At 39.4% G+C, this 10,856-nt stretch overlaps 3 protein-coding genes across 4 annotated transcripts in view; all 3 read right to left on the reverse strand.

Moving 5' to 3' along the window:
* LOC103385797 (aminoacylase-1A) overlaps window positions 1-2,003 on the reverse strand; it is a 6,493-nt gene extending 4,490 nt beyond the window's left edge. The window contains 4 exon segments of the mRNA XM_008319784.3: window positions 7-159; window positions 263-327; window positions 1,567-1,715; window positions 1,836-2,003. Coding sequence (XP_008318006.1) covers window positions 7-159; window positions 263-327; window positions 1,567-1,693 — 345 coding nt within the window. The 5' untranslated portion in view covers window positions 1,694-1,715; window positions 1,836-2,003.
* A 395-nt stretch (window positions 2,004-2,398) lies between these two features.
* On the reverse strand, window positions 2,399-6,928 carry abhd14a (abhydrolase domain containing 14A). 2 transcript variants are annotated; one of them, XM_008319785.2, is made up of 5 exons: window positions 6,576-6,928; window positions 5,292-5,572; window positions 5,056-5,171; window positions 4,565-4,800; window positions 2,399-3,279 (listed from the first exon to the last, which is right to left on the reverse strand). In XM_008319785.2, exons 1-5 carry the CDS (start codon window positions 6,741-6,743, stop codon window positions 3,097-3,099), a joined length of 984 nt encoding a protein of 327 aa, XP_008318007.1. In that variant the 5' UTR covers window positions 6,744-6,928; the 3' UTR covers window positions 2,399-3,096. The 2 variants fall into 2 exon arrangements, with proteins under 2 accessions (XP_008318007.1, XP_008318009.2); XM_008319787.3 differs by having other exon boundaries at window positions 6,499-6,718.
* Window positions 6,929-8,594: 1,666 nt separating this feature from the next.
* Window positions 8,595-10,856, reverse strand: part of hyal2b (hyaluronidase 2b) — a 4,810-nt gene continuing 2,548 nt past the window's right edge. Inside the window, 3 exon segments of the mRNA XM_025060379.1 lie at window positions 8,595-9,551; window positions 10,308-10,397; window positions 10,484-10,856. The exon segment at window positions 10,484-10,856 is cut by the window's right edge and continues 52 nt beyond it. Of these exon segments, the coding sequence (XP_024916147.1) occupies window positions 9,162-9,551; window positions 10,308-10,397; window positions 10,484-10,856 (853 nt within the window). The 3' untranslated portion in view covers window positions 8,595-9,161.

Consider the following 10,856-nt stretch of genomic DNA (forward strand, 5'->3'; position numbering starts at 1 on the left):
CATCCGCCACAGGTTCTAAGAGCATTTTAACGGCGGCAGAGGCCGACGTCATACCTGGAAAACTGGTACGACGTCCGTGTGGGAATTCAGCAAGACGGACTTCAAACTGGGATTGGAACCTTCCCAGGTCATGATGGACACAACTTTGCCGGGACAGACCTGATCGGTAAAAAAACGATTCCTTTGTTTATTATTACTGTGGGGAGAAATAATAATGATAATATAATAAAATGTAAATGTTTAAAAACGTATGGACCCACACCTCGATCTTCTTCAGAGGAAGGCCGAGCTCTGCTGCTATTCTCTCCAGGAACTTTACAGCACTGTCTGTGAACAAGACAGACATGGAACGATGAACCTGACAGACGGGATTTTCTTGGCAACCTTTTAAATTCTTAAGTTATCGTCTGCTCCGGGGTCGACTTCCTCTCTGCTGACTAAACTTTAACTTCAGTCTATTCAGAAAAGCCAACTCTGCAGATTAGTTTCTTTCTTGAGGAAACCATGGTGTCTGACCTTTGGTAAAACGGGTCAAATGTGAGACGGCGGAGACGACAGGTGAACCTTCTGTCCTCACTCATGGACATGTTGTGTAACTGGAGGCCATAAATGATTGATCAAGATAAGACGTAGGCTCTGGTAAACAGTAACACATTAGAAAATATGATGTAAGTTTTGTTTTTACAGCGTCCGTCGTGGAGAAAGGTCTGGAGTTTAACTACTGTTGTTTATTGCACTTTTGCTCTGAACTCTGAGTTCTACAGTTAATCTCTGACCATTTTGACGATGATTCTGCATCAACATGAGGAGTGTGAGTGACATCCACACATACTGGGCTCTTTTTCTCTGCTGGTCGACTCATTAGGATTCAGTGAACATTGTTTACTCTCTCTGGAACGTCAGACAACATCAACATGCTGTACTTACACAAAGGCAACAGGAAAAATGCACAAACACATTTGTCACATCACACATTTAGACTAGAATCAATTTGGAATTAACGTTGTGGTTTTTTTTTTTTCATAATAGTAAAAAAAAAAGTGGAATTAATGCCTGAGTGAAGACAGAAAGATAATGTGATTCATTCCAGTTAAATATTTAATCAACAGAAAGCCCTAGTGTAAACAGTTAGTTTGTTGAGAGCTAATGCGTGAGCAAAGAATAAAGTGCATGTAACCATAAAAAAACAAATATCAGATAAAAAAAAAAATCACTAAATCAAACAGGATGAGTTGACTTTTCAAACAGTTGCTGACTCATGCAGCAGTTCATAAACATTTATTTTCTTGTAGTGTAATTTTAACACATTTTTAACACATTTAACACAAAATTAATCAAACTGAATTAAAAAAAATAGTCGTTAATGAAGCCTGTTGTAGGTTAATCGTCGTTAATTTGACTAAATGCACTTAATATTCCATTTTCACTCTGCAATAAACCAACAAATCTGGAAAAAAAGTAAGAAAAATCTGACCAAATACGTGACGTTTTATAAAACAGCTGTAGTCGATTAATCATTGGTTTGAATTCATTCTCGGTCTGAATGTGTGTGTGTTGGTGTCTCACCGTAGTCCGGCTGTGGGTGGACAGTCTTCAGACGAAGGTAGTCTCTGAAGAGACTCACGGAAGGGTCTTCTCCGGCAGCAGACCTCGGTCCTCCTCCGGGACCCGGTCCATCTTTGTCAGGCAGCATGGTGGCTCTTTCACACTCCCCGCTGAGGACCCGGAATTTAAGACCAAAAACACAAGAGCGGCGTTAAAACGTTATCACAAACACAAACACAAGAGACACTCGTAGTTTTCTCAATCTCTGGTTTCACTACAACGTGTCCTACCGTCGTTGTCCGTGTCTGTGAAGACGTCCACACCTGCAGGATCAGTTTCCACCGCTGGGGATAACGGTTAGCCGTAAGCTACAGAGCCCAGCTAGGACCCGGGTAAACACGGCAACAACTGCTCCGGCCCGGGCGGACCAGAATGTTCGGGGGGGGGGGAAACCCAACAACCCGGACTGACCCGGCGGGCGGCTTCAAAATAAAAGCCCGGTGATTATAAACCGATGTACAGGACAAAATAAAGACTTCTCACGTTTCCGGCAACAAATATATATTTTCAAACATATAAATGAAGGCAATAAAAAAAATAAAGTGATGAAAATGATAAAAATTTGACAAAGATTGGACATAAGACATGAATACAGAAAGGATAAACAGAAGAAAATACATGTAAAAGAAAGGAAATGATATTTAGCTTCACCTCTGGTTTGGAGACGTCACCTTTAACGATGAATCGTGTGTTGATACCGTCCTGTATTGAGTGACTGTAAAGCATAACATTCAAATAAAACATAACCATTTATATAAAAACACATAAACATACGTAAAAACACTCCCAAATCTCACAATTTATATTTTTATTGTAAGCGCTGCACAAATCTGTTCTGCATTATTGTCCAAGCAAATTGCAAATATATTACATATATCTTTATATACAGACAACAACACACACAATATTCTTTCTACATCCTGCGCTTCTTCTTCTTCTTTCTTTTTCTTTTTTTTTTTTTAGAGAATTTGTTCTGGTTAGAAAAGGAAATAATCTGGAAGCTGGAGTGATTACTATGACACTACACACAAAAACTACAAACAGATGCCATTTAAAAACACACACACACACACATACACACACACACCTGTTCCTGTTCATATTCACAGCTCCGACCATTTGATTTGGTGAATTAAAAGCCAGGATATTCCATGATTTCTCATGCAACGGAGACAAGAAGGACACAAATATCACACACCTGTACACACTGCTGCCATTAGGAGGAAAAAACCAAAAAAAAACCAGCTGAATCTTATGGTTTTGCCTAAGAAAAAGAAAAAAACTAGAAAAAAAAAGATTTTACTCTGAAATATTATGCTGAACAGTTTGGCATGCGACGAAGCCAATTCACATGCAGAGAAACTTCCAAGGTGACACGAATATGAAAGATCATATTCTTAAAAAAAAAAAAAAAATCTAACCACCTCAACATAAACAGAAACTTTTTATTTATTATTTGTATTAGTATGGTCATCTTTCCATCACCTCAACTCATTTCAGTTTGCTGAGGAATTCCATCAGTCCCTGGTGAAACTCTCGGGGCTTGTCCTTGTAGCAGACGTGACCAGCTCCTTCCAGCTTCAGCACAGAGTGATTGGGAAGTTGTATCAGGTTCTTGTGGGACTGCGCCCCAAGGTTTGTATCCAGGGATCCGTACACGACCAGAGTGGGAGTCTGGAAAGAGGAGTAAGGAGGAAATGAACAAACCCTATCAAACAAACCCAAATCATTTATGGCAATAAAAAAATAAATTAATCTCCAAATGGAACCTTAACTTGTAACTCAACAAGATTAACATCAATATTTAATGTTCTGTTCAAAATACAACACATACTGTACAAAAAAACACAAAGATCTTCAAAAGCTTTCATAGCGATTTGTTGCCATCTAGTGGAAGAGCATTGAATTGTTCTCCCTGTCACTAAACATTGACGGACAAAGAAAAATCGTTTGCAATAAATACATGATGGTTTTCAGATCGACTAAGTGAAATTGGATTTTTTTCCCCCACGGCGCCGCTAATGATCACTCACGGTACACGAGAGTAAAGCAGACACTTTGAACACTCGCTTTTCCTGACGTCATCATCTGTAGTCATTCAGTAACATACAAATACACAAAAACAGGCTTTGTCTGTATTTATAATGGAAAGTCATTATCCAAGCAGTCAGACTGGAGCGACAGGAGTCTGTTTAGTCAGCTGCTCTACACGACATGATGGATTGTTATACTAACCAACTAGATCGTCTCACAGCTAGCACACAAAGAATGGTGGAGGAGAAAAATATATATAATATATATAATCTATTTATATTATATATATATAATCAAACATAGCTGCCAGGTGTCGCTGTTTACTTCTAACTCATCATCTTTGCTAAAGACTATGTTCAAGTACAAAAATGACGTAGACCAAAAAAAAAAAAAAAAAAAAACGAGTTTGAATGTAGAATAAATGTACGTTAGAGTTACAGGGCAACAGTTGGCCTCCACCGAGCCTCATACTGCTATTGTTCTCTGAAGCCCCCTAGTGGACAGTTTGGTGTTTCATAGAGAATAAGTTGATTTGGTGACAGATTCAGAAAGACAGACTGAATGAATCAATGACGGTTCTCTTCATTTAACACGCCAGAAATAAAATGTATTATTATTATTATTATTATTCATTTCTACAGTTTATTATTTTCAGGGTCAGAAGGACAGAGGGTCTGTGGGGCCGAGACTGGGGCCCAAACAGAGATTAACAGACATTTCTGTCCCCAAGAGGAGGACAGAAAATAATGGAGAACCACTGACCTAAAGGAACAAGGGAATGTCCACACAGACACACAGTGAATGGGTGACCTAATTTACTGAAGTAAGTCAATGTCTTTTCTCAGTCATGTAATTAAAACACAGCGACACTGAAATACATTCCTCAGATTTGTTATCAAAAGAAGCCAACGCCAACAAAACCCACCTGAATACTTTGGTACTGCTGTGGAGTGTATCCTCTGGTACCGACCGGTGCCACGGGAATGAAGCCGTGCAGCTGCTCGTGGTTCTTCATGAAGAAGGGCAGTGAGTAAAGTCCACTCATGGAGGGGCTCAGCAGCACAGGTGCCCTGACCCCCAAAGACTCCATGAACCGAGACAGGAGGTCCACCCGGTTCTGGTCGGTCTTTAGAGCATCCGAGTCCGGCGATTTTCCGTAACCTTCGCAAAAGAACAAGAATACGTCAGGGTGGAGAGAATGGATCATTAGTTACAAATGCTAATGAGCTAACAATGCTAAAAAAAAAAAACCTTAATTTCCCAAGGGAACTCCCGTAAAACTCAAAGCTCTCTCTTTCTGTCTATCCAATATGGATTTTTACAGGATAATAAAACTGCTAATAGTCTCACAGTCAATATATCACAATATATCATTTATATTATGGAGTTATTGTTATAATTTTATTTCCTTTCTACCTGGCAGATCCATGGCCAGAGCCTGATACCCATTGGCTGCCAGCAGGGCCATTGTACCGAGGTCTTCCCAGGTTTTGGAGGTAAAGGCTTGACCATGCAGCAGAACCACTTGTAGCCTACACAAAGTCATAATTCTGTTTTATTTCTTCTGTAGTCACAAATGTAAAATGAAGCATTTTGGCATGAATCAACAGTGTGGCTATTTTTTTTTTATGAAATTAAGAAAAATAAACCACCTCGGTAATATCTGTTTTCCTGCCGTGTCCACGGGCAAGGCCTCTCTGAAGAACAGCGGTGGATCCCCGGGCAGTTGTCCGGTGCGGACAGTGACGTTGATGTTTGTGAGTGGAGGAGAGGAGGTGGCCATCAGACCCATTCTCTGAGCTTCAAGAGACGGCTCCATGCTGCCCTGACGGATGGATGGAAGCAGCAGGTACAGCAGCAACGTGGCCGCGAGAACCAGGACCAAGACAACGAGGCGATTACGCAAGAAATTCATTTTAACAAAATGGACATCCTAGGAAAAAAAGGATAGAAGACAGTGTGTGGGGAAAAAAAGTTTAAGTTAATGACCAAACTACCAACCTTTCTTATAACAGAGTCTGTAAAAGTCGATATCCAGTTACTAAAACTTCTACAGCAGATAAACTAGTTGGTTATGTTCATACAATTAACCAGCATTGTTAAGACACACAGACCTACACCAAGGGTATACAAAAAACAGGACATTGGTCTCTTTGTCAATATGAAATGCGTTGAAAGACGTATTCAAGGTTACCAGGGGTATGACTGCATCGACACTACACAAGTCCATCAAGGGGGAGTAAATGCGTTGAAAGACGTGTTCAAGGTTACCAGGGGTATGGCTGCATCGACACTACACAAGTCCATCAATAGAAGTGATATTCAATTTGATTAAATTTGCAAATACATCATACTTCATTTGTTTCTTTAATTTAAATATGCTCTGGGGTTTGTTTGTTTTTTTTGTTGTTGGTTTCTTTTTTTTTGCCCTCTATAATATAGACAAACAAATCGTTAGCGTTATAAACAGAAACAATATGAAAGAAGCTTTTCTTAACAAATTGTTTATCTTAAGCATTGGCAAAAAACAAAAAAGCTAAACGAAAAATAGTGCATCGAATAAATGATTAAAACATTCTCGTTAGTTGCAGCTACCTATTAGAGACAACAGGTTTTTTCGCTAAATCACAAAAGCATCGACCACACACCACGAGTCCCAGCAGCAGCCACAGTCAAATCCATAAAAACAAACCCATGCTAATATTAAACTAAAAGAAGCACAGCAGAGAAAAACGAGATGTCTGCAACAGCCCAGCGTAGAATAATGTAAGGAAAGACAAATAGGCGCCGAAGATATCATTATAATTGAGTTAAATCAGACGAGAGACATGACGTATTTGCTCGGCGAGTCTTTCTTACACGAGTTGCATCCTTGAGCCACAGCGTGATGTTGCTGACATGACGCATTATGAATGCAACAGCAGCGGGAAACATACCGACACAGATGAGAGGAGCAAACACGGTACTGACACAAGGACGAAGCTGTCCGGTGTCTTTATGTCTTCTCCATCGCTGCCTGTACGCTGTAATGTTGTTGGACGAGTCGGTGCAGTGCAGATGGAGGTGTTACATTTCCAAACACATCCGACGGCATTTAAACACATACGGCCCTAATTGTAACGATACATTCATTCAAGATTATATGGAAAAACATATATACGCTATGTGAATCGTACTTAGATTTATAACCAGGTGCAGATGATTGCGGCCCTGTATGAAAATTGAGAGAAGCTAGTGAAATACTTTTTTCTATACGCAGCGATTTACACTAAACTGTCGGTTTCCAATCGGAACATATTTGTAGATGCGCATAGGCATTGTGTGCGTCATTTCCGTGTGAGGCCGGAAGTGGAGGCCGGCTTTTCAAAAAAAAAAAGCAACGATAGAGAGATGGTTAGGTGGATATTAATTTAACGAATTTAAGATGTCATTTTTTAACAACACATTAAAATGTATTTATTTCCTTGCTTGTCGTTTACTTGAAGTGTGCATACGATTTATATAAGAATTATATAAGAAAAACCGAAGGAACGAGGCTCAAAACATGCATGATTATAACATATGACATTTAATATTTTAAGAATTTAAGGTAAGAGGTGAATACAAAATATTTATGTACAAAACCATTTAAATTCTTAATTTTTGGTTTCAAGAAATAACATTAAAAAAATCAACAAACTGGTACAAAAACGGTTTGGAAATAACAGGTGTGTAAAACTGTTATATAAAATAAAATTTTAAAAAAAATTAGGTATTGAATGTGTGCTGTACGTAAGGCAACAACAGATTAACACAGAGCTCCACATGTTTTCTTCTCCATAACACAACAATGACAAGTCAGCAGGTATCAGGGCCATCATCATGACTATTTATCACAAAACTGTAGCCCCTTTGTGAGCACTGACCAGACACACAATGACCAAACACCATTTAACACAGGCGTTTCCATGATCCACTGCAGTGGATTTTACTGAATTACAAAACAGGCACTGAAAATAAAGGCTTGTTTTTGTTTTGTTTTTTAAATACTCCAGTATGTTGTTTAAAAGCAGTTGGTGCCTTACATTTGCTATGATATTAAAGGCAACTTTCTAAAGCAAAAAAAAAAAAAAAAAAAACAAGGCCAAAAAATTTGCCCTTTTGGTCCTCTTATTCATCATAATCATATTCTTTAACATCTGACAGCAGACGAATGTGGTAAATACAGATAGTTTTGTACACAGCAGCAAGCTGTAGTTTCTCCTCAAGAACTGCGAAGCTTCTTATATGCCACAATATTTTAAGTGTAAAAAGACAATGTAAACAAATGTGTATTGAAAATCTATTATTTTACATTAAGTCTGATATGTTTTAGGATCAAGATAAATGCGCCATAGATTCAACTGAATAGAGCGAAGGATCAAGTAAAGTTAAATTCACAAACAATGTGTTTACCAACACATTGTTTAAAAGGGATAAATACAGTAATTTACTTCAATTAACTGCCATTTAATTTATGAACTTTTCTATCCAGCAAATATGACAGTATAAAAAGTATAAAGTGCAGGATTTTGATGTTCAGCCAACACGAAATGTTCTATTTCAGTATAGGTTCTGATTCCACTTAATAACAAGGCAGCTTAGATGTGTGCCTACATTTGCTTTTAGTCTGTGACTATGTGTATTTTTTTCTGTTATCAACCAAATAACCTGTCAAATGTATGTGTTCACAAAGAAACACATTTACTGCATTTTTCTTGAAACAATTTTCTTTTACAACCAACCACATACTGCACTCTTTGACATTGATAAATGTCATGTCGTAACATTTGAATTTTCCTCACCATAGTTATAAAAAGCAGAAGACATTGTTGACTTTATATTGCCATAAACTGTGCCCAAAATGGGCTGAGATGAAAAAATCATATAAAAGTATTTAAAAAACTGGGCTGAGATGAATAAAAAATAAAATAAAAAAATCATATAAAAGTATTTAAAAAAAAAACAAAACAAAAAAACTGGGGCCAAGTTAAGGCACAACTGTGAAATGACACATATTCAGTCGTGTGTGAAACAAAGCCTGAAAAATTCAGTTCATTCACAACAAACTGCAGTTTGAGGCAGCGATGTGGATAAAATGTAAAAAGTAACACTTTAATTTATTACCTTTAAATTTGCTTGTAGGCATCACTGTGGTGGGAATCTGAAGCAGATTAATAATAATAAAAAATAATAATAATTCAGAAGGTATTAGTCTGCAGAAAGCGTCCAATCAGGAGGTCAGGTCCAGCATGGAGCAGAACAAAGCCTCTAAGACGTTACAGTATATTTGGCTTCATTTGGTTTATGTTAAAGGTTAGCTGCTGAATTCATTTGTTTTATAGCATGGGTTTATTGCTGCAGTAAAACTGTCGTCTTCGATGCCAGGCCAATGACACGCCTTGACGTGTCACTGCGTCAATCAATCAATCGCTTTTCACTAGTGTGTGGTTTCCGAGCACCTTTACATCAAGAAGGTTGAACAGAGGCAGGTATTAGTTTCCTCAGTGTAGCAGAGTGAGGAGACCTAGTGGGAGCAAAAGGCAGAGAGGCCAGGTCGCAAAGACAGAGGGCGCTCTATTCTGGCCGTTTTCTTTCTGAGCGCAGGCCTCGCCCTTGTACCCCTGGTAGCACTGGCACTGGAAGTGTGTGCGGTAAAGTGTGAGCTCAGTCTGACCGGGAGCGCCGGTCACCTTCAGCCGGCCACGCTGACTGCTGATGCTGTGTGTGGAGGCGCTGAGGTGAAGGTACACACCCTCGTCTGGTACTCTGCGAAGACAGCGGCCGTGGGATTTACACATGGCCTGACTACAGCGCTCTGCTGCTGTAGTCACATTGAGCAGGTACCGACCCAGCGGTCCCTGAAGGTAATTGTTGAGGGTAATGCAGTTGCCCTGGAAAAAAAAGAAAAAGAACATTAACAAAAAAAAGAAGGTATCTATCTACCTAACAGAAAAAGAACATTAACATTAAAAAAAGAAGGTATCTATCTACCTAACAGACTCTTAAGAGAATTTGAATATTTTAAGTTCTTTTTTTGCCAAACAAGGAGCCTTAAAACATCCCGTCAGAACACACTAACTTTTTATGATATATCATATTTATTTTTTATGGATTTAATTTATACACAAAAATTGTACAAAGTTATTAATAAACCCTTAACCCTAAAAGTCATTTATCCTTCTGCTTGGGAAAAAACTTGTCCTATTGTCATTTATTCTTCTGCTTGGGAAAAAACTTGTCCTATAAGTCGGCGGTCCTCAACCAAAGAAGGTTGAGGACTGAGCCCAACATGAGGTTTTATTTTGAAATGAACCCTAATGAGTACCACAGTACTACTACAGTACTCATTAGAGTAACATACTCCAGTGTTACTGGATGTCTCTCTTCATCAGGAGCCTTCCTCGGTTCAAAGCTTTTACAAAAGCTCTTCCTTTCAGACACGTAATTCTAGAAATGAAGGGGTTTTTTTTTGGGAGGGGATTTTTTATTTTCAACATCTGTTGACTTTTATGTCTCTTTCAGTGTTTTTGTAGAACATTACTCACCTGATTCTTTAAAAAATAAAATCACAATTACTTGGGAGGAAAAAGAACTTGAACGCCTTTTTTCAAACATTTCAATCTCCTCGTTTGTTACTCAGTTCTTACACTGCTGCCTGCGTACGAAGTGTCCCCCCAGAAGATGACCCCTGCAGCTCCAAGGGCAACACTCTCACCGATGGTGGAGACCAGATCAGTCTGAAAGAACAGGCACAGAAACAGAGGGTTGACACACAGTCAGCACACGCTTCACTACCATCCAGGCGTTTCTCCGACCAACTCACCTCACTGAGGAGCGTCATTTCATTCATATAAGTGGGTCGAGTGTAAACAAACACAGGGTTCGCCAATCCGTCACCGACAGACGCCAGGCGCATCGCTTCCTTCACCCTGTTTCGCACAAAGAGGCGCCCGTGCTTTGAAGAGCGTAAAACGGAACCCATGTATATGGAGGGGAAGAACGCCGTGGACTCCATCCACAACCAGTTCAGCTGGTCATTGCGGGTCATCTCCAGATGGGGGCAGCGGCCCGTGTAGTTCTTCAGGTCAGTCCTGTAGTCGTGGTTATAGCAGTCTGGGAACAGGTAGAAGCCCCACAGTTGATTGGGCCTCAGGTTTTTACCCAGTTTGAGGGTCTCCAACATGAACCTGCGAGCC

This window comes from Cynoglossus semilaevis, chromosome 11, assembly GCF_000523025.1.
Source record: "Cynoglossus semilaevis isolate Cse_v1.0 chromosome 11, Cse_v1.0, whole genome shotgun sequence".
NCBI lineage: Eukaryota > Metazoa > Chordata > Actinopteri > Pleuronectiformes > Cynoglossidae > Cynoglossus > Cynoglossus semilaevis.

What these genes read in the sequence shown, in the direction of transcription:
- abhd14a (XM_008319785.2), bottom strand. Translation starts at nt 6,743, where the DNA reads ATGTGTTTAAATGCCGTCGGATGTGTTTGGAAATGTAACACCTCCATC. An exon ending in TGCTCCTCTCATCTGTGTCG is followed by an intron (nt 5,573 to 6,575) that starts GTATGTTTCCCG and finishes TTTTTTTCCTAG; the next exon opens with GATGTCCATTTTGTTAAAAT. An exon ending in AGCAGTACCAAAGTATTCAG is followed by an intron (nt 3,280 to 4,564) that starts GTGGGTTTTGTT and finishes TCCTCTTTCCAG; the next exon opens with ACTCCCACTCTGGTCGTGTA.